The sequence below is a fragment of the Condylura cristata genome, unplaced genomic scaffold, assembly GCF_000260355.1.
Source record: "Condylura cristata isolate star-nosed mole 26May11 unplaced genomic scaffold, ConCri1.0 scaffold00023, whole genome shotgun sequence".
Classification (NCBI taxonomy): Eukaryota; Metazoa; Chordata; class Mammalia; order Eulipotyphla; family Talpidae; genus Condylura; species Condylura cristata.
In genome coordinates this window covers 7308891-7330996 of record NW_004567124.1, presented here as the reverse complement: position 1 = coordinate 7330996, position 22106 = coordinate 7308891, and the positions used below count along the sequence as shown (strand labels likewise).

The 22106-nt window shown below is 50.9% G+C and overlaps 1 protein-coding gene across 1 annotated transcript; it reads right to left on the bottom strand.

Annotated features, from left to right (window-relative positions):
- Nucleotides 1-226: 226 nt before the first annotated feature.
- RBPMS2 (RNA binding protein with multiple splicing 2) lies at nt 227-9997 on the bottom strand. Its single transcript, XM_012728567.1, has 7 exons — nt 9952-9997; nt 9334-9372; nt 8540-8602; nt 8070-8220; nt 7345-7496; nt 1554-1623; nt 227-1335 (listed from the first exon to the last, which is right to left on the bottom strand). Exons 4-6 carry the CDS (start codon nt 8152-8154, stop codon nt 1561-1563), a joined length of 300 nt encoding a protein of 99 aa, XP_012584021.1. The 5' UTR covers nt 8155-8220; nt 8540-8602; nt 9334-9372; nt 9952-9997; the 3' UTR covers nt 227-1335; nt 1554-1560.
- Between the last annotated feature and the right edge of the window lie 12109 nt (nt 9998-22106).

The window sequence follows — 22106 nt, the reverse complement described above, 5'->3', positions numbered from 1 at the left end:
CAAAAGAAAAGAGGTGACTGAATTCAACACCGGGTGGACTGACAGTATGGCTCCTGCTCCTCTGAACTTAGTCACACAGAACAGGAGGGGCTGCGTGAGTGTGCGGCTGGGCCCACCTTACATCCTCCCCCTCGACTCTGCCATCTGCTTCTCCACGTACCCTCCCCAAGGCAGTGGACACCCCGCAGAAGCAAAGGTCAGAGAGCTGTTACTTTGGATGATTTTTTTTTATTTTGCATTTCATATATTATCCAGTTTCACATTCTCAAAGGATCAGCAATTACAACAGTCACCTAGTCTCCCGCGTCTGAAAACGGCAAGACATTCACAGCTGTGGCGGAAGGCAAAGCACTGCTATGCTCACCAAACAAAATAAAATTGCACGATTTTTCCTTCATTTTTCTTTAAACTAACATGTGACACAAAAGCTCACTGCTGGAGAATGGAAACCCTTTTCTTCTTCATGCCTCAAACTAAAACATTAAACTTATCTGACAGGGCAAACAAGGTCTCTTTAATAATTAATTGCACACACACGAAAAATCCTTTATGATGCATAAATATTTTGTTACACAGGGTACAAAAATACTTTCAATTTTTGGTTGGTTTTGCAGTTTGAAAGAATAAGAGCCAGTGGCAGAGGTGGGGTGTGCTGTGAAGAGGTAAGCAAAATGGGCAGAGAAAGGATTTTCTTAACAGTTGTTGGCCCATCTACGAAATGGGGAACCCTGACCTGAAATGAAAAAGAAAATACTATCTCTGTCAGGCGGTCAGTGCTGTTCAGCCTGCAAGTGTGTGGGGTGGAGGGGGGGCCCTGGGTGGGACTGGCTGCAGGGCTTGGCCTCAGTGAAGTAGGGTGGGTGTATGGCAGGGGTGTGGGGGGACTCAGGAAGGCTGAGTTGTAGTGGCTGGGACCTGTTGCTATAGTGACACAAAGTGAGAACAAACTGTACACTCACATATACACAAATTTTAAGTGTCATAATTCATGCCAGAAAACATGCAAAATTAAAGGCCTCTTTCCTTGAGGTGGAGCTGTGGAAGCAAGTCTGGACCAAGGGTTAGGCCTTGCTCGGTCCCAGTGAGGCCTCTGAGCTGGCCCTGGGTGTCCTGGGGGGAAAAGACCTCTGAAAATTCCCATAAGGCCTTGGAGAGGGGCTTTGGGCAGGCAGGGCAGAGAGGAGAGAAAGGAAACAGGAAGCAGTCCACTGAGTCAGGCTTAATATTCACAGTCTTTGGAGGGAAGCAGCAGGGCGCCACAGGCCGCCTGGGGGCAGTGGAAGCTCAGGGCAGCTTCCTCCCCAGCGGGGGGCCAGGACTTCAAGCTGACAAGACCTGGAGGAGGGAGAGAAGTGGCCATGAGCAGAGGCTAGAGCTGCCAACTGGCTGGTAGGGGTGACAGGGTTGGTGGAGAAGGAGGAAGGCAGGCAGAGCACCCCCATGCCCAAGCTAGGGGGAGGCCTAGCACCTGTGAGCTGTCGGGCTTAGGCAGAGCCTGCAGGAAGCCAGGGCCTAGGACATTTCCCGTCCTGGACCTCTGGACTAACACTTACTGAAGAACTAACAGAACTGACGGTATTTCCATCCTTGCTGGGTGGTATCAGAGGAAGGGTACCAGCGCACCTGCAAGAGAAGCCAAGGTCAGGAGCTGGCACTGCAGTCCCTTCCCTCTAAGGGGTCCCTGCTGGGAGTCCTGCTGCTATTACTGACTGGCAGAGGTTGGGTCAGTTACTCACCTCTAGGCATCGGTTCTTCTGCCCCCAAATGGAAGAGTCACCTCACCCACCTCCTCTGCGGGGTTGGAGTTTAAAGAAGGGAGTGGTTATGAGGGGCTTTTACACTTGACTAAGCATGATTCAAGTGTGCCAGGTTGTACCAGGTGGAGTCTTGGCCTTGCGCCAACATCCTGCCCTTCCCCCTTTACTGGGACAGTGCAGGTTCCTAGTTTTAGCAGGATGCTAAATCCAATACATTTTTCTTGACTTTGACTCTCATGAAGCTATAGGACAGAAATGATTAAGTTATTGGGCAGCTGTGAGGCTCAGGTAAAAAAAAAAAAAAAAACCAGAATATAAAGCACATCAGAAACCAACCGTCTGTGGGCTCCAACACTCCCAGGTCCTTAGGATTCTCCAAGGAGGCCACGAACCCACCTGATGCTTCTTCCCTATTTCAACCTCTCCGTCCTTCCCACTCCTGATATTACAAGCCTCCTAAGTCTAGACATACATAGCCCTTAGGGGCCTGGCAGCTACCTAAATCCTGGCGCTTGTCAGAAGGCCCCACAGAGCAGCAGCCCCAAAGCAGGACTCTGACTGGTCAGGAAGCAACATGTACCCCATGCCCCAGTGGCCAGTTTTCTGGTGAGCTGTGCTGGGAGCTGAGTCAACTGCAGGGCAGAATGCTGGTACCACTTACAGATGGCACACCCGCCCGCCCAAGCCATGGCTGCCAAGGCTGTGGGGGGAAGAAGGGGCAGGGGCGCATTGCAGGATCTGAGTGAGAAGGGAACGTGGGGTACCCTTAGGAAGGAAGGAAGGTGAGAGCTGAGAGAGAAAATGAGCAGCAGCTAGGCAAACAGAATCTCCTTGGCACTGTAGCAGTGACACCAGTCACTGCTGGCCGACTGGAATCTGGACCTCTGTGAGCAGAGGCCGGTGTACGTCAGCTCATCTGGGGACTGGCAGAAGCTTCCTGAGAACAGGCTCCTGTGCCCGCTCTGAAATCTAGGTACCTTTCTGTGCAGTGCATGTTTGGCAGGAAGCTAGAGGCTGCTCACCCTGGGATGCGCAAATGCGTGGCAGGTGCTGGGCCCAGGGACTCTGCATGCTGAAAGCAGGATATGGCTGGCCCCAGGCCCCTAGAACCACCCTGATTAAGCCCCACACCACACAGAAAGGCCGAGTCTCTTCTCACCTTTGAGCTGTCTAGCCTCAGAGACAGTTGTAGCTTCTTTTGCCTCCAATGTGTTTCCTTCCCTTCTCCTGACAGCTGAGTGGGAGAAAGCCTCTTTTTCCTTTATCTAAGCCATGGGATAGCTACTCGGCTGGACACGAGGGACAAGGGAGCCAGCCACGTGGCTACCAGACAAGCTGTGGGCCCAGGGTAGCTCAGGGAATCCTCTTGTGGGCCCCATCACCGCCCTTACCTAGCAGCAGGCTGGAACAGCCCTGCGGCAAGGAAGTGCCCTGAGGGGCTGGGTGAGCTGCAGGGCCAGGCAAGGGGACAGGGCTGGGATTACTCCTGCAAAGTGGCAGCTTTCCATTCAGCCACGAGTTGGCCACTCCAGTGGAAGCAGAAGAAGCCCATTTCTGGGCTCAGGATGGCTGTGCCTCTGAAGCTGACAGAATGTTCTCCAGGGGCTGTTTCCACTTTGCTCAGCTGCCTGTTACTGGCCAGAGATCCAGTTCTCTACAGAAGCACATCCCCTTCCTGCCCGAGCTCAGAACAAGATCACCCAGGCCCAGGGGCCAGGGCCAGCATGTCAGGGGGCAAACGGTCAGTCTCTCCAGGGACTCCAGTTGTCCATAGGGGTTTTGAGGTCCTCAGAGGTGACCCCAGGGGACAATGACCAGGCTCCAAAAGCAGTAACAGAGCTTGGGACTGAGAAGACGCACAAAGAAGTGGGCAAAGGGGTGAAGGTCACCAGTCAATAAATACAGGCGCCTCCCTCGTCAGAAAGTCAGGGAAAGCCGTACCCAGCCTCACTCAAGCCAGACTGACTGGCAAGTCTACACTTTGACCTTGTGAGAGATCTAGGAATTTATGATAAGGAAAACAAGCAGGGAGGTGCCCAGAGGGGTGTGAGCTCGGTGCCCACTGTTGCACCAGCTACTGGTATCAGAAAAGTGTGTGAACCACCTCATTTGCCACCCACTGGGAGCCAGACACACACAGTGGGCCAGCAAGTATCCACCACGTAGCCCTGCACTCACTGATGTGGAAAACACCCGCATACATTCAAGTTTCAATAAACGTGCATCAAAATTTTTGTCAAAGACTCCTATCTACGGATTTACTTACACATCTGTGTCCAGCCACCTATCAACTCTAAGAGCTGAAATATCACACTAATCTGGGGGAGCAGGACAAAGGAAGAGACAACCTGCCTGTGCTTCTTCCCATCAACACAGACTTCCAAGTTACCGGTGACAGGGCGCTCACACATGCCAGGCGCTGCCCTGCAGAGCGCTCCTCTACTAAGTTCATGGCGCCCTCATCCAAGCCCTAAGTAAGCGGACGCCGTTACCAACTCCATTATACAGGTAAGAAAACAGAAGCAAGTTCTTGGAATTTGGAGGGCGTCAGTAAATGGCCGAATCTGAAGGTGAGGAGTGCCAGGAGAGGACCCTCCTTAGGCTGGGGTCCAGTCCGGGAGAACCCTGGATGCAGGAGGACAAGGAGAAGCCTGGTTTTTGGGGTACAAGGAGGAGCAGCCTGGCTTTTAGGTCACCACATCATGTGCCAGCTCTCCGCAGCTCTTGCTTGCCTCGCTTTCTCTGGGGAGTTCTTTCCAGAGGATCAGAGAATCTGAGCGAGATGGCCTCGTGCCAACCCAAGCAGGCCAATCCATTTCCAGCCGCTTCCCACAGCTCTGGGCCTTGCATCCTCCTCAGGTGAGCCACCAGCCATGCACACTTGGGGTGGGGCTTGAGAATGGAAGGGCTGGTTTTCATCTGCTTTTGCCTTCTTTTTCCCTATTTTCTTTTTTTTCACCATGTTTGTTTATATATATTCTTACACCGTTGTTCATTTTTGTACAGTGCTGGTTTCTCCCCTCGGTACTGTAATCCCCATAAAATTCCCACTGCCAAATCACCCATGCGCCATCACCACAGAGCCTTATGCTCTTCCCTCCCGTTCTGATACTTCCCCTCCCCTCCCCCATGAATGTCCCCAAGTTACAATTTGGCTGCTAGTTTTACCTTTTTTCCCTGCTCCCTTGTATGGTTTCCTATGTTTCACCTATAATGAAACCATGTGGTATTTTTCTTCTTCCTTCTCACGTTTTTCACTGAGCACAATCCCTTCCAGCTCAGTTGCTCTGGCCTCTTAGCTAGTGCCTTCTCCCCAAGTCACTACCTTGCGCAGGTACAGAAATACCCAAAGCTTTTTGTTGTCCCCCCAAACTCCGACAGTCCTTTATTTGGGCGTTTCTACCTCTGGAGCAGCACTGATGGGGGCAGGGCAGAGAAGGAAAGAGAAGGCGATGCTACTTAGAAATGCTTTCATGCCACTACTGCACAGGGCCTAGGAGCACGCTACAGTGAGGAACTGGCTATCCAAACAGGGAGGACAGCAGGGACAGGACTTGTCACTACCTGGCCCGATCTCTTGTCAGTCCACCTCTCCCACGATGTCACTGTCCTTTGTAGCAGTTTTTATCCCACTTACAGGGACTCAGGCCCAGTGAGACCGCCTGCTCAGAGAGGACTGGGGTAAGGGTAGGGAGGGGAACTAGAAAATAATAGCATTAAATAGTAACCATGAAGTAGGCATTGCTAGAGCATCCCTATATGCTAACATGTAACAACCCTATAAAATAAGTCTACTAATGTGCTACATCCTTTTAGTGGGGAACTGTTATATATACATATAACAAATTGGAACAGTGAACACCTGAAACCTGTGATGTTATCACCATGTCAAATTAAAAAATAAAGTAGGTACAATGACCACCATTCCATAAAGAAATCAGGGAAGCAACTGGCCTGCATCGCACAGATGTGGAAAGTGCCCGGACCTAGACCTAGGTAGTCTGGAGTCACAAGGCCACAGCACGTGGGGAGGTGGGGAAGAAGCTGGGGAGGAAGATAGCAAGAGGCACCAGCCTGCAGCACGGAGCTCAAAGATGGTGGCCCTGGGCCACCCTGCTAAGGCAGAGGGGCTTGTCCTTACTCATTTGACACACTGATTGTCCCTGGCTCCCAGCTTCTACCCCGACGTGGCCTAGCATCTCAGAGCTAGCTGGGTCATCTCTCTTCTCTCATTTTGCAGATGAGGACACACTTGGAGGCCCAGAGAAGTCACCTGCCAAAGATCAGGTAGTTTACTTGTGGCAAAGCTGGGTCCAGAGGTGAGAGGCCCAGCAGGGTCCTGTAGGGCACCTACCGTTATTAAACAGTCCTCACTTCACTGGGTCAAGAGGACAGGGACAGTCTCCCCTGCTCACCACTCTATGCCCACCCCAGGTGCTAAGTACACAAGCATCTCCCTCCAGAGGGAGATCTTTATCCCCTTTCCTACCCCCGACCGGTTTTCCAGCTGTGTGTGGTGTGTGGCTGGGGAACAGTGCCAAGTTGAACCACACTTCTGCCCTCAGTACAATCTAAAGTTGCCGTGGCCAGGGATAACACCCCTGCTGGGGAAACAATCAGCCAGCCAGGGAATCTGAACCTTCCACCTTGGAACTGGGTAAACCCAGGTGTCACCAAGCCTTTCACAGGACCTGAGATGGCATGCACTTTGCTTAAGGCAGAACACTCCTGGACTCCCCACCGTGGTTTCTAGCTCCTGTGAATTCTCTCACATCCTTTCTCCTACTATCCCTCCCTGAGTCTCGGCTCTTGGGAAGCCAAGGGGGCTCACCGCGACTGCCCTGTCCATACCAGGCAGTATATCAGGTAGCCCTGTCATAGCCTCAAAAAATGCCCACATGTCTGTTCACTGTCTGCCCATTTGCCTTTTGGGCATCTGGTGGGGCACTGGGCAAGCACAAAGCCCATGGTACCCAAAGGTTTCTGGTACAGTCCTGCCTCCTAAACTCACCCCAAGAAATGCCTGCTCCCATTTTCCCACCCCAGCACTTGTGCATGATAGAGAGTGTCCAGGCTTCGTGAAAACAAGAGCAAACACTCAGAGTACCCAGAATGTTCCATGCCCAGGTCGAGCACTTCCCATGTCTCAGCATTTAATTCTCACAACCATGTTAAGGCACAAAACATTCTCATTTTTCTAAATAATAAGATGTGAATCATTATTATTTGTAATCATTAAGAGCTTTCTGAAGTTCATAGAGACAGGAGGTAGAGGCGGGAGGCTTGGCTCTGAAGACCATGCTGCAGCTGGGGCCGGGGTTCAAATGAAGTTCTGTGGCCAGAGGCAGTAAGCAGAATTCAGAGGTGGTGGACAGAGGCTGGTCTCCCAGCACCCCTGTCTTCCCCGTGATCCCAACGTTTATCCCTCCCCGCCGTAGGAACCTAAGTCCTGAGGGTCCTGGCTAAGGGCACTGACAGTTGTTCTGCCACAGCTCTGGGGACATGAGCGACCCAGTGGCCAGGCAGGAACACAGCCTGGCCAGGCCTTCCTTCTTCCCCTTCCCACTTCTTCCCCACAGGGACTTACCTGAGCGTGCAGGGCGGCGGCGGCAGCAGCAGTGGCTGCCGGGTAGGTGAACGCGGCATGTGAGATGGCCGGGGTCAGCTCTGTGGCGTACAGAGGGTAGGGGGCCCAGGTCTCAGGGGATGTGGGGATCAGAGCAGCTCCCATCAGGTCACCTACATGAGAGACAACAGCCCCCACCGTCAGGACACTGGGTTCCCCCTCCCTCACCCTGCTCCAAACAGAGAAAGGGAGACTCAGCATTATGGCTGACGCATAAACGCCCTACTCGGCCCAGACCCCCCTGAAGGACCCCAAGAACATGGAAAGAAGAACTATGCTGACTTGGCCTAGCAGTGAGTACACTGTTTGCTTTGAAAAAAGCTCTTGGGCAGGCCTCAATCCATCTTTTTCTTTTCTTTTCTTTTTTTTATGTAACAGTTTATTTTTCCATCATTTTATGCCTTTTTCCATCTCATCCATCTTAACCAAGAAAAATCAGAACAGGCTTCAGGGAAGGTGGGCAACTCTCAAGGCTCAGGAGCTCAGCAAAGGTTGCGGGGAAGGAAGGAAGGTGGTGCCTGCAGAGATGGGCGGCTATGGCTGCAAGAAGCCTCGGGAAGAGGGGCAAGCAGGATGGATTCCCTCGGGAAAAGAAGTTCAGTGTTAGCTTTCAGGACGTAATTCCAACAGGTCCCCAGCTCAAGCCAAGAAGAGGGCAGCCAACGGCAGGCCAGGGTGCCACTCACAGGGGTCCCGTGCGATGAAATGTGCTCCAAGGGCAGGGTGGGCATTGGTGGGGTTTGGTGTCGCCATTAGCTTGTTCTTGGCCATCTTGGTGTTGGCTTTGGCAAACTCTAGTCTCAGGGTCTGTGGGTTCTCGGGATCAAAGCGAATACCCTACATGGGAAGGAAAAGAAAGGGAAGACTTTACCTGTAAGACCCAGACTGTCAACTGCAGTGGGTACAGAAACCAGCTAGCCTGAGAGACTCGTACACATGGGCCAAGACAGAGGACCAGCTGTGTGGGCCTTGTAAGCAGTGGTGTTTGGCACAGATGTTGCAACCAGAGACTGCCCTGGGACGGCCAGGAAATAAGGTACATCTGTAGGCCCTTTTATTGGTGTGGAGTGAGGAAAGAAAGTTTGCAAAAGACAGAACAGAGATGCCCGTCACCTGGAGGTTTGAGGGTCAGAGAAAGACCTATTTACCTACTCACATTTAATGCGTTCTTGGCTGCTTCTGCTCCTGCCCGGCTGTCAAAGATCACAAAACCAACAGGCTAGTAGGAAAAAGAGAGAATACACCCTTGCATGTCTCCCAACATTCCATCTTCCCCACCTTCTCCAAAGGCTCCATCATTTAACTGGAAACAGTATGTGAAAAGAGACCAGAGAAGGTGGGAGAAATCCCCTCTCCCCCACGCCCTACCATGTTTGGCTGGAACAGTGGGAGGTGTTTATGCACCTGAGGCCAGAGGTCTCTCACCCAGAAGATGCCCAAAGAACCTCACTCTACAGCATCAAACATCACCCTTTCAGTAAGTCTCTTAAAAACTGCAAGTAATTAAGAATTCCTTCCAGGTTCTTCCTGGCAAGAAAGGGGAGGCCAATGCCTCCTTTATCGCTATCTCCCTTGACACCAGTGTAGCAAGGGCATGTTAAGGCTCCGGGTTCACAGAACAATCGATTGCAAATTTCTCCAACTTCACTTTGTCAATAACCATCCCACAGTTCAGACAGATCCCAAATGCTGTGGCCTCCAACCTCTTGGCTGCAGGAGCCAGCACACGGCTACCACTTCTGTGCAGGGCCAGGCCGTGGCTTTTTAGAAGCCAGGGTGGGGGGGGAGGGGGGGAGTTTGGAGGTTGCTTTCTTATCAGCCTCAGCAGAAACAGGATGGCAGGGAATGGGGCTCAGATCCCAAATGCCTTAAGAACGGAAAGGCAACAGGCTTAGTCCCAAACTCAGCAGCTGGTCTAGACTGGGAAGAAGAACCGAGGAGAGAAATTACCTGTCTTGACGTGAGCTTGATCAGGGACCCTTCATACCCCTGCAGAGAGAGGTGGTCATTACCCGGCAGGGTCACAGCCTTTATTATGCCTTCCCGGTCACCCATGACATCAATCCCATCTTCCGCCGTGCTCGCCTGACTCATTCTCACACTCTTCTCCCCCAAACCACCCACTCTGATCTCCACCGCCCATTCTGTGTCCCACATCACAAGGTCCGGCACATGGGTGGGCATCACGTGATGGGGAGCATCATTCCACGCATGAATGCCATCTGCTCCACTAGTTTATAATCTGGAGGCAGAGAGCTTACCTTTTTAACTTTCCTCATCTGCAAACTGGAAAGGCTACAGTGAATCTCAAAGACTCCTTATATGGAAAAGTCTACCAAGATTCTCCATAGTCTCATTTACAGATTAGGAGACAGAGGCTTGGCAGGGTTAAACAATGGAGGAAAAGCAACATGTGGCTTAGCAGAACCAGGACAGAGTCAGGGCTGAGCCCACAGTTTCTGAAATACTGTCCCATGTCTTCCTTCTGCCAAATCTAGGTGAGGGACTCATTCCTGATGTTCCCCTTCCATCCTAGATTCTGCTGTGGGTGGCTGGGTCCACACTCACCTTGAATGGCCTGAAGAGCAGGTAGAGTTCTCTGGGTTTAATGTCCACAGGGAGGCCACTGACAAACAGTGTTCGGACCTGGGGACAGAGACCACAATGGTCAGTGCCAGGCTGGACAGAAGGATGGAGGCCACAGCTTTTCCTTCAGGAAGTTTAGGGAGGAAATGAGTATTTCCTGGGCTTCCTTTAGAGCCTGAGGCAGTGAACAGTTAGTTTCACAGTACTTAACCTTTCCAAGTACATTCCTTTCTCCAGGTTATTCCTACAGGTGTCACTCACCACCATCTGTGAGAGTCTCTGTGCACAGGCTATCTGCTGCCAAATAGCCAAGAAGAAAGAGCTCTGTGTCAGAAGTGCACAGGTAAAGGAAACTTGCTTAGACCAAGAGCCTCTCTGACAGCTTGAAGAAAGCTTTGGCTGCCTACCATCGAAAATGCACAAGTAGAAGTATATATTTTCTCAGAAGATACCCACAGCCCACAGACACCTGGTTCAGACACTGTCTGAACACTGTCTGGTGTCCGGGAAAGGCCAAGATGAAAATTAAACAGAAGTTTTATGCCACACTGTGCCTTGAGGTCCTCTCAAAAGAGGGCCACCACCTTCACACCCACCTCCTGCTTTCTACAATACATGGAGCCTCTTCAGTGGCCAGAAACGTACTGTATTCCTACCTTTATGCACAGCTCCTAGCATGGTGCTGGTACTAAACATTTACTCCATCAGGGAACTGGGTAAGCAGTCAGAGACTGCGTAATTATGCTAGGCTTTGAAGAACATGAGTAGGATCTTGTCAACCTCAAGTGAGGCAGATGATGCTGTTACAAGCTTTGTCCTCAACACTGATTATAGATCGATGGCAAAGCCAGGCCCAGACACCACGTGTCCTTCCTATGATACCAGCCAAACCAGACCTCCTAAACTGAGCACAGGTGGGGTGCAAGTGAGGGCTGACAGGAATCCTTTCTTAGCTCACCACTGCTAGTTTGATAATGTGGTAGTTAATGCTAACCTAGGAAGCCCCTATCAGCCAATGGGGATGGAGGATTTTCCCTAGTTTAGATCCATGAAAAACACAGTTTGAAAGTGTGGGTTTCTGATAGTGAAAAATCTGGATAAATGGAACTTCCCTACATACCTGACCTCACTGTCAAAAGGAAATCCATGTGCCTCAGCCTGCCCATCATGTGACCACTCCTGAAAGCATTTAGATGCTCTACAGTGGGCCACATTCCTTCCCCAGAACCAAAGAACTTCTTCCATGTACCAGTGAGGGCCTGCCAAACCCAAGCACCTGCCTTTCTAGACAACAGCTTGTATCAGGAGCCCGAGGCAGCCAGGCACAACTATACACACTCTGTCTGTCTGTCTGTCTCCTCTCCCTCTCTACCCCCCAATCCAGGAATAGCACAGGGAACGTGCACTGATAGCTGTTGCTAACCACTGCACGCACACAAGAATGACTCCCAGGCTGATAAAGAGTGAGTGTGGGCAAGCTTCTTCCCTCACATGAGCTTTTGCCAAGAGGCTCACCCAGCAGAAGCTCCTGCCATTTAGGATACCTCTTCCCCCATCAGATATGCCTCTGCTTCTTGTGTACCTGCCAGCCTTGGGCTCTGCATCCCTGTACCACAGCTCTTAGGCACCACCCTATTCCCAGAAGCACCTGGAGAACTTGGACAGCAAGGTTCCAGGACTCTGCTACACCCTTCTGCCCTTTGATTAAAAGCCTTTAATGTATGCATAAATACTCAAAAAGGGGTGGATCATTCACTTTACCCAACCTGTTCTTCCAAGACAAAGACCTGGCAGTCAAATCCCAGGTCTCCTGACTACTCATCCAGGTTCATTCTCACACCAGCTTTGGGGTACCAGAATGTGGACACCCAGTCCTCCTCTTGTCCCCAGCACAGTGGATGTGGTAAGGCCAGGTCAGGCCCAGAAATGTCAGCCTCCGTTCTCCCCAAGGGCCACCCATTTCACCAGGGCTAATTTTAAACCTTCCTCAAATGGTTCCTTTCTAGCCAGACCTCCCCAGGGGCCCTCTTAAATAGCAAGTTCCCAGTAAAGAGTTTCCTGCTTTGGATAAGGATAGTAGATCTTTTCCTCACTCCCACTTCAGGTCCTTATTTCTATCCTTCCCTCTGAGCCAGATGACTCTTTTCCTCTAGTTTCCATCTTTTAGGGTCAAAAGTGTCCAAAATGCTACAATACTGGTCCCATCTGGCCCCTGACACCTCTCAGGAAACTAGCTGTGGCCAAAACAGCAATGCTAGGTGGTGGGTTCCCATCTGCCCATCACAGGCCCTTGCCTGGGAGTGAAGTCCTGGAAGCTGAGTCTCGGAAGTGTGACCTGCGTACTCTCCTTGGTTCTTACTTGATCCTAACTACCCTGGTGGATGACGTTCCTCCTGCTGACGCCCTTCTGCAGACACAGAAAGTGAGGCCCCAAAAAGGCTCATGCTGCTTAGCACACCAAGGGGCAAAGCCGGGTAAAACCCAGGAACCTTGATGCAGTGACCTGTGCCACTAGCAATTCAGCCAGCTGTGAGGACAGATAGCTCCATGGTGGGTAAAGTGTTGCCACATATCCATCCAGTGGCCAGTCCCTTCCCCGGGGCACTTCTTAGCCGGACAGCAAAACTGGCAAGGTCAGAACAAGTTGGCTAGGCAGAAAAGGAAGAAACCAGCAAAGCAGAGATGGGAGGAAGCATGGGCTGGCAGTTACATGGTGAGAGGACAAGAGCCTGCCACTGCAAGCCCTCAGGTCCAGCCACAGGCCCATCTGGCAAGCGCCTGCACATGCACATTTTGAGTGGCTGCCAGTACCCCTCAGTCATCCCTTCTTCATTCCTTAACTTAAGGGTACCATCCTTCAGGTCCTCTATTTCCTCACCCCCTTTTCATTCCTTTGACTTCTTACAGACACCTCTAGGACCCCTGCCTTCTACTGTTCCCACCTGTCTGTGCTTACGCTCTCCCAGTCCCTACAGAACCCCAGCTCCTGCAGCCAAGTCTCAGAACACTCCATCCTCTCAGGTACCTAGGCCCAGACCTCAATATGTGGTCCCACCTTGCTCCACACACCTAAGTATGTCCAGAGAAGCAGCTCACAATCAGGACAGAGTTTGCATGCCAGCTCTGTGCCTGGCTTGGGGAAGCAACATCCTCCTGAATCTGTTTCTTTATCTGTGCAATGTGGTACCACCTGCGTCCAGCACATAAGAGAGGCTCATCAAAGTATTTGCTCAAGAAGGGCTTCTGTGATGATAGCATTTACCTCCATTAAAACCTCACCTACCAGGTACTATAAGTCATTTGTTTATTAAGTTGCTCAGTGAGGCAGAATTCAAGTTCAGGGCAGGCTGGAGCTAGAAAGTCAGTCACTGGAGCTTTAGTTTTCCTGTGCCCCAAGAGGTCACACTGGAGGTCTAAGACACCTGAATATCAGTTCAACGTTTTCATTTTATAGACGAGGAAACTGTGGCTCAGAGTAGGAAGGTGATAAAGCCAGCCGACGACACAGAGTCAGGGTCCTTTGAGGAGGCAGGGACAGACATGTAGCTACTCCTTCAGGGTCCGGTCCCCTGGGCCCAGTCCAATTCCAGCCTGGGTTGGAAACCGCTCTTCCATGTCACTTTCTGAAAACGTTAGCCTCAAGGCAGCAGGGCCCAATATTCAGAAAGTGGCTGGACGCAAAAAGGGACTCATGTACCAACAGCTGGCTGATGCCAAGATGGAAAGATCAACCAAAGAACTCACTTCTTTCTTATTCTACAAGTTTCTTGCAATTCAACACAAATGTTTTAAAGTGACAGAAGGGGTGGCTCATACAATACTCAGGTTTCTAGAAGGACCCAAGCTCATGGACCTGGTCTTACCCTTCCCATACACTCACCTTTTCTCTACAAGTAATCCAGCCCAAGGGGTTATCTCCTTCCTGTCCCAAATGTAGAAAGCAACCACAGCCCTTTTAAAATGGTCAACTTGGTGGCAGTAAGAGCAGATGGTGCGAGACCACATCCATGTCCTTATCACAACTGGAAAGTTAAGTTTGGAGTGGGGTAGAAAGGATATAGGAAATTAAAGAATGGATGAAGAGAATTTGACAGACAAGGTATCTTGTCTGTGTGGCCTTTCTGATGGTCAGTATAGCCATGGACTTACTGGAGGTTCCCTGTCAGCAGCAGGCCTGCCCAGAGGAGCCAATTGGTCTTTGGCACAACCACAGACCTGTTCCGGCAAGGTTCTGGGGATCTCGGACCTGCTCTTCCCGCGCCTGATCTGTCCCCGGAGTTGCTGGGAATGATGGGGTAGGAGGTGTCAGCCCCCTTCTACATCACTATCACTGGTCTGCAGACTTCCTGGGGCGTCTAGGTCTTTGTTCTGTGCTTTCTCCCTGCAGCTACTGTTGGACCTACAGTGCTGTGAGTGCACAATGGACTCCTGAGTGTCTTCAGCTCCCCCACAGGAGGCAAACCCTACTCTCCAAACTCACTTCAAGGGCTACAATTCTAACTCAGCAACAGGGTTCCCAGAGGGAGACAGGAGAGGATAGTCAGCACCTGAAGAGCACAGAAGCAACAGCCCCCCACCCTCACATGGGGTGGGGATAGTGCCACCCCCCAAGGTTCAGGAGTCTATTCAGCAGTACAGAGGACCCAGGCTCCCCACTGTCCAGTCCTTCAGAAAAGGTGGCAACTGCAAGCCCCCTCTAGGTTTCCCTTCTACCTCCCCCACGCCCATAGCTAAGAGCCCACTACTTAGAGAAGCAGGAAGAGACCCTGACGAATCCGTATCTATGTGTCAGTGATGTCTTCCCGCAGACAAACAGATGTTTAAAGATCTTCAAAAAACAGTGAAATTAAACAAGCATCTTCAGAAGCGAGTGACACCAAGACATCAGCCTAATGGCACACATTTAGTTTCTGCGGAAGAGTCAAAACTCACCTCTTCCTACCAGCCCAGTGGCCATCTCTCCCATAGGCAGGCCTGTCTTCAGCCGCCCCAGGCAAGACTAGTTCCCTGAGAAGTGGCTGCTCTTCCCTCCCTATGGCACATACAGGGCCTCGCAGGAGTTAAGAAAAGGGGGCTGGCCAGAGGGTGGACAGTACTCGGGATAGGTGTGTAGCACACAGAGAAAAGAGGTTGAGCAATGTCTCCAAGTGCAACTGAACTGGGACAGCAGGGTCTGCTGCGGGCCTCCCTCCCCGGTGAAGAGGACTCCACACCCGATCGGAGGCCACGGCGAGGGCTCCAGGTCTCACTGGCACAAAACATCTTCATATTGAGCATAAGCACTCAACTTCCTAGTCGAAGGCCGCAGCAGGGGATGGTGGCTGGAAGACGGGATCTGTACCAGTCCTTACGAAGAGGGAATGACAGCAATGCTTTCAAAAGCAGTGGTTTGCCCATGGACATTAAGCATCTGTCCTTCAGCTCTAAAGGACATCAGTCTTCTTCACACCTCCATGACAGGACTTCAGGGACCTCCCACCCTGAAGGACAAGACCTTCCTCCAGAAGGGAGGAAGAGGTAGAAAAGCCACCAGCCCAGAAGGCAGACTCTTGCCTTCCAGACAGATCCTCAAAGTGTGCAACTCTGGGAAAGAAACTCCAGGGGGGGATCTTTCCTCAAGGCAAAAGAGAAAAAGTGCTATTTGGAAACTGATTCTTTGCAGCTATATTTTAGTATCTTTAAAAGTTAAGTGTTGAAAAAAAAAAAAAGTTAAGTGTTCAGCCTGGAAAGGAAAAAGTGTTTCAACTGTCCACTCCATCAAAATGTACCAGTGCTGCCTTGCGTTGAATCCCCGCCCACCAGCTGCTCCGTGTAGCTCTGCTGGTGTCATCTGGATGGAAAACACCACTGGAGGGGGGAGTCCAAAAAGGGAAAAACATGCTCTTATAGGCCCCTCCCACATCCTTCCCCAGTTCCCAGCCCTCCACAGCAACCAAAATGCAGGCAGAGTACAGGAGCTGAGAGGAATCTTATTTTTAGACAAGGAAACCAAGACCCAGGGGTCCAGCAAGTTGCTCGCTGTCATCAAGCCTGTCAAAGCAGCCCCCATGTACCCAGTTCCCCACTTATGAGCCAATGCTCTTTAACAACCTTGATCTTACCATCAACCCACTCTCAGATCCCAGTGGGGTCAGTCTTAGGTGCCCAGGAACAAGTGGCTCTCGGCTTTTGAGTTAAGAGAGCCAGAGGGGCCCTCTCTGGTGGCACAAGGGGTTAAGTCTTAGCACTATGACACTACTGGCAGCCACTGCAGGAGTTCAATCCCCAGCCACGGAGCTGACACTCATGGGGCGCAGCAGACCTCACCTGCAGATCTCACCTGCTGCTCCCCTCAGCAGTTTATTTCAGTCAATCTGCCTGTTCTGCTCCCCACTCTGTGGTAAATTTTCTCAACCCCTACACCTTTGGCCAGCTCTTGTATGCATAATAAAATAAACCCTTTAAAAACATTTTAAAAGAGAGAGAGCGTGCGCAGAAGCTTGACTGGGGAGGGCTAGGGAGTTCTGGAAGGGTGGTCCTGCTGGTGATCCCCATGGAGTCTTGAACAGAGTTAGTACAGGGAGATCAATGGAAAGACTGACAGGCTGCTATTGCCCAGCAACCAAGAGTAAGCATACTTGTACCCCACTAATTTGTGGAGAGGGGGCATGTGTGCTAGAGCAGAGTCCCTCACACTCCTTGGACAGGACAGCTGGACACACATAGCCAGGAAGCCCTGAGGCCAAACAGAAACCTGGGTCACCTCCATCTCAGTGTCTCATTATCATCCTCCCATTAAACCATGGGGCTTGAGCCATAGGCTGCATAATCGAAAGCTTATGGCTTTTCTGATATAAAGATACTGAACATCCTTTTGAAATGTGTCCTAGCCATCATCACACCCAAATCTGCTCCAATTTCTCCAAAAGGAAGACACAGTATTGAAAGCCACCATACCAGATTTAGACTCAGCAAATACCTGCTGACCAGACAGGCAAAGAAAAGAAAAAGAGCCTTAAACCAATTTTCAGAGAGCCTGAGTAGAAGTCCCAGTCCAGCCCGCAGCCTGGCAGGTGGTGTCCTTCCTCCACTGCACCAGCTAGAAAGAAGGGGGATGGGACTAGTCTCAGGGTTCCTCACACTCCAGCTTTCTAAGATAGAAGGTGCCTGAGTCCCAGGTGAAGGCTTGCACACGATCCTCCAGCTGCTCAGAGCTCAACAGCTTTCCTTCTGCCCACAAAGGCAGAAGTGGTACAGGAGGGGCTGGAAAAGGAAAGGGTGTGAGCTGAAGTTGAAGCCAGGCAGCAGCAGAGTTGAGCCTAGGGTCTGAGAGAGGTCTCTGCTGGGGCAACATTGGGGCTGCCATAAACCTCACAGCACCACACCTCCCGAGGGACCTCATGCCAGAGGGTTTTCTTCTGCACACACAAGAACAGGGTGGGGTGGGGTAGGGTGGGGTTCTGCCTGGTCCCATGCTCAAGCTTGGCACTAGCAGGTTGCTCTTACTCCTCCCGGGGAGAGAAGTCCCTCTAAGTGGGGCCACTTGACGAGAGGTGGATGGAATGTGGTGACATGGCCCGCAGACCCAGGACTTATAAGGGCTGAACAAGGACACAGGGAAAAAGAACAAGCAGATACAGCCAGACCGTGGATGGGAACTGAGACATACAGGCTCCCGGAAGCCAGTGCAGCCCGAGCTTCCTCCAAGGAGCTCACAGCTGCTCAGCTCCCAGGCAATCACTCTGCCCAGCTTCCCTGCAGGCGGTCCCCACCTGGGTCACTCCAATGTCATCACAGTCTGACCCGGTGCTGAGAAGTCCCAGGCTTAGGGTCTGTTCCACACTACTTTGTTACGCAAATTCCAGCCCCAAATCATATTGTCAGGGCGTGGCTATAAAGGTCCACTCTGCACAGCACTTTGTGGTTCCAGTTCTTTCATACCTACCATGGGCAGCTGAGTCTGACAATCCTTGGACTTTAGGCAGAGTGGATGCTGGTTCTTACAGATGAGGAAACCAGTTCAGGGATTAGCACCCAACCACCAGCGGCAGACCTAGGCATCAAGGCCAAGTTGCCTGGGAGGTTGGTTGGGGCTTCTCTCCTGTAGCCTGTAATGTGTCCTAAAGGGTGGGGGAACCAATCAGGGTGATAATTTCTCTCAAAGGAGGGACAGGGCTAGGCATTTATCAAGTGTTAAATAAGAACACCTCACAGTCCAAACTACCTCTAGCCTCAGGAACAGAAGACCTAACATGGAAATGTACCTGGTCAAAGTCTGCTGTAAGCACTGATTTACAACTCATTTAGGGAGTCAGATCACACAGGATGAACTGCATTCTGCAGACTCGCTGCCATGAGTTGGCTGGAGGTGGGGATGTGCCTGCTTTCCAGGTGGTTCCAGACAGAGCCAGGAGCCAAGGCTTTCAGAGGTAGCTCACTACAGGAGGCTCCCAGGGCCCTCTAGCAGAGAGGCCTCTCAGAGGGTGCTCCCTTCTCTGTGCTCTCCACTTCCCTGCCTCTCCTGTGTGGCTAGTCAAGGAAGATCGACTGCCCATCCCCTGTGCCTGGCAAGGGCTACAGTTGTCATCAATGCCACACATCACCCTACAGATTCAAAGCATTGGCCTCGGGCAATACCGCTTCCCTGCAGTTCCAAAATCAATACCTACAACCCTTAAACCATGTGCTGTTATTCCAGTGTGAACACACAACACAATGAAGACAGAGCACCCAGCTACCACACTTACCTACCACTTGATTGAGGCAGATGAAATCTGACAAAAGATGTTTCTTTACTTAACCTGCCTGTTGGGAGATCCTGGAACTGCTTCCAGGATCTGCATGGAGTTTAGAGTTCCCTGACACAAATTAGCACTCCTCCAGCCAAGTTGTGCCTGCATTCAGCCACAACTATACATGAAGAGCCTAGACTAGTCTGGGCAGAAGTTCAGAGTATTTGCAGCAACAGAATTCTCAAAAAGTCCCAGGTTCTATTCCAATAGCCTCTCCTGACCCCCTAATCAAAGCCCAAGATTTGCTCAGGGATGGGGAGGCTGGCTGTTCTCCTGACTCTTAGACTATGGCAGGGCCAGGTCAGGCACTGCCTTTCTCCCTGGGCGTGTGAGGCCTGTTCAGCATTACACAGGCAGCCTTGATGATTTGTGACAGCCAAGAGCCTCTACCCAGTGGGCCGTAAATGACTAAAGGCCACAGCAGACGGAACTAGGCAGTCCCTCCCATTACACCCAACCACTGTGCCATTCCTGAGGCCTCCAGTGAGAATGGGTCTACCACTGGACAATTCAGAAGAGGGGACCCAACAATCCTGACACTTGTCTAGCCTTGGTTCATCTCAGAGGTTACCTTATTCTTCCCAGGCAACGATGAACTATGGGAAGAAGCAGAAAGCAAGGAGGCCATGCTGAACCCTGAGTGGACAGTGGACAGGGTTCTGGCACGGGTCTCACAGCTCATCTCACAACAGTGTGATGTTGGAAGTATAAGTGATGGCCTCTGAAAAGGGTGTCAGCACCCACCCCTCTGACAATCACAGTCAGGAAAGAGGAACTTGATGGGGTACCACAAGTTGCTATTGCCCAAAATCACTGGCCAAACAGAAGTGGAGGCCAATGCTATGCCACAGCCTGACTAACTCAGTTCTGGGTAATGAACGGGGCTGACCTTGGAGCAACAGCTCAGCCCTCAGAGCAGATGTAGAGACCCCTCTACATCTCAGGACTGTCTGGAGGCCCAGGGGAGGAAGCCAAGTGGAGTGCATGAGAGCAAAGCTATGCATCCGCTACTTGTCTTGACTCTACTTACAGCATGTACCAGTGTTACAGGGTAGCCCAAAGTGGACTGGGCTGCCTGTCTGTGGGGCCTCACCCGCACGCTCACAATTCAGTTATACTGCAGGTACACACAAAAGGGTCAATGACAGGTTTATTTACAAAAAGGGAAAGGAATAGAAAACAACCAGGGAAAGACAGCGGGATACAAAGTAACTGCAATACCTTCCGGCTAGGCTGACTGAAGTGAACACACAGTCACGTGGTCAGGAGAGCGGCTTCCCGAGCCAAAGAGTGAGAGATATAATCCCGTCCTATTTATCCCCCAAAAGTCCCAGAATTCCTGCTACCTCCACCCTTGGGTCCTGCAGTTCTCTCCCTGGTAAAGCTGGGAGTTGTAGTTGCCAATCACTGGAGTAGGGGGTGGAGCCCAGAATGCTGGAGTAGGGGGTGGGGTCCATAAGGCTCTGCAGAGTTCCTTTAGGACATCCTTCCCCTTAACACCAGCACACCCTTTCTGGAGATAAGGTTAATAAGTCAGAATGTCCAAATATTGAATGGGATTTAGAAACTCATGCTTATCGGGGCAAGTTAACCAGGCTAACGCCTCCTTCCCCATGCAGGGAAGGAGGAGCTAAGGAGCCCTACGGGAATATACCACCTCCACCACCAAGAGATAGGCAGTCATTTTAGACACAGCATCACTTCTTTAGTTGTCTAAAGCATCAGGGTACCAAGAGGACTCAAAGCCTTGAAGCTGTGTCCAGGCAACAAGGAGGTATACCTTCTGCAAGTAATTGAAAAATAAAACTAACTTGGTGTGGTTTTTACTATCACCATGTAATGGCAATTCTAAACAGCTATCTGTGATAAAACAGTCCTCCTGCAGGCTCCCATCATCACTCAGTCTGGGATGCCAGCAGCCCAAAGGAAATTAGCCAGGAGTCAATCTCTGGGCTTTGAGTTAGGACCCTGGCCTCACCCAAAGCTCAGTTCTCAAAAACGTTAGTCTCAACAACCCTAACATACAACAGAACAGCAGATTATGTAATTAAAACAAACTGTTTTCCAATCCCAACTTACCTATTAGCTCCATGAAAGTTACTTAAGCTCTGTGTCTCAGTTTCCTCATTTATAAAATGAGGTGATAATGTACGTACTTGATAGTGCTGTTGTGAAAGTTAAATGAGTTAGAATGATAAAGTGCTTAGAACAATGCCTGGCACAAATATATATGTGCTTACTATAATTAGTGCACTTTATCAGGTTGTCAGAGCTGAGGGGACATATCTACAATAACCCCCAGGGAGGAAGGGGCTCCCTGGGGATTTTCCCCAGGGAGGATCTATGGGAGTCTTCTGGAATCCACTGGTCCGGGCCCTGTTTCCAAGGAAAAGGCTGTGAAAGCATAGCATCCCCTTCCCTCATACCCAATGGAGCCTGCAGTAGGGGCACCAAGCCAGCCTAGGTTTTGTCAAGTGCTTTTTGATGGCAGAGAAATGAAAAGGCACAATGCCCAAGTCACACGCTGGCCCCAGAATTTCTTCACACTCACCTGGAGTGTTAAACCTGATTCTCTTATATGGGGCCAGAGACCTGGTGGGTTCTTCAGACACCAAGAGAACACAGGATTCCTAGACCATAAGGGGCCACCTTGGTTTGCTATGGTAGATAAAATGGACAAGCAAAGATGGCGGTGAAAGGGTGTTGAGGGGTCAAGATCATCAGGTCAAACTGTAGTCCCCTCAGCTGCCATTAATCCCTGCTTTTCTACAGTTTACCATTAGGCTGTCATGAAATTTCTTTAATTCTCAGAAATGTGAACACCCAGCCCAAGATTCCATAGACAACCTTTCCCCCTAAGTTACAGTATTACCTTGCATTATGAAATTAAAGTTTCCATTTGCAAAATACAATGTATTTTCAAATTACATATAGCCCCAATGCAACCTAACTTCTAGTCATCCCTCAAGAATCACTCCAACAAAGCATACTTGCATGTGAGATTCAGTAGTACAAGGCAAATTTGACCTGAGTGGGGTTCACATGCTGTATTAACTCATTTTGTGGCACTCCAGCACCAGCCCTGAAGTGCCTGGGGTAGGCTAGTATAGCATCTAGTTTGAAAGGGACACTTAGGGCCTCCCTGGTGGCACAGGAGTTAAAGTCTCAGGGCTATCAAGCCATTGCCAGCCACTGCTGCACCAGTTCGATCCCTGGCTAGGGAGCTGACCCATATGGCGCAGCAGACCTCTCCTGTCTCCCTCGCTGCTCCCTTCAGCAGCATATTTTAGTAGATACACCTGTTCTGTTCCCATTTTCGCTCTGATGAATCCTCTCATCCTCTCACTGTCATCCTCTCCCACCCCC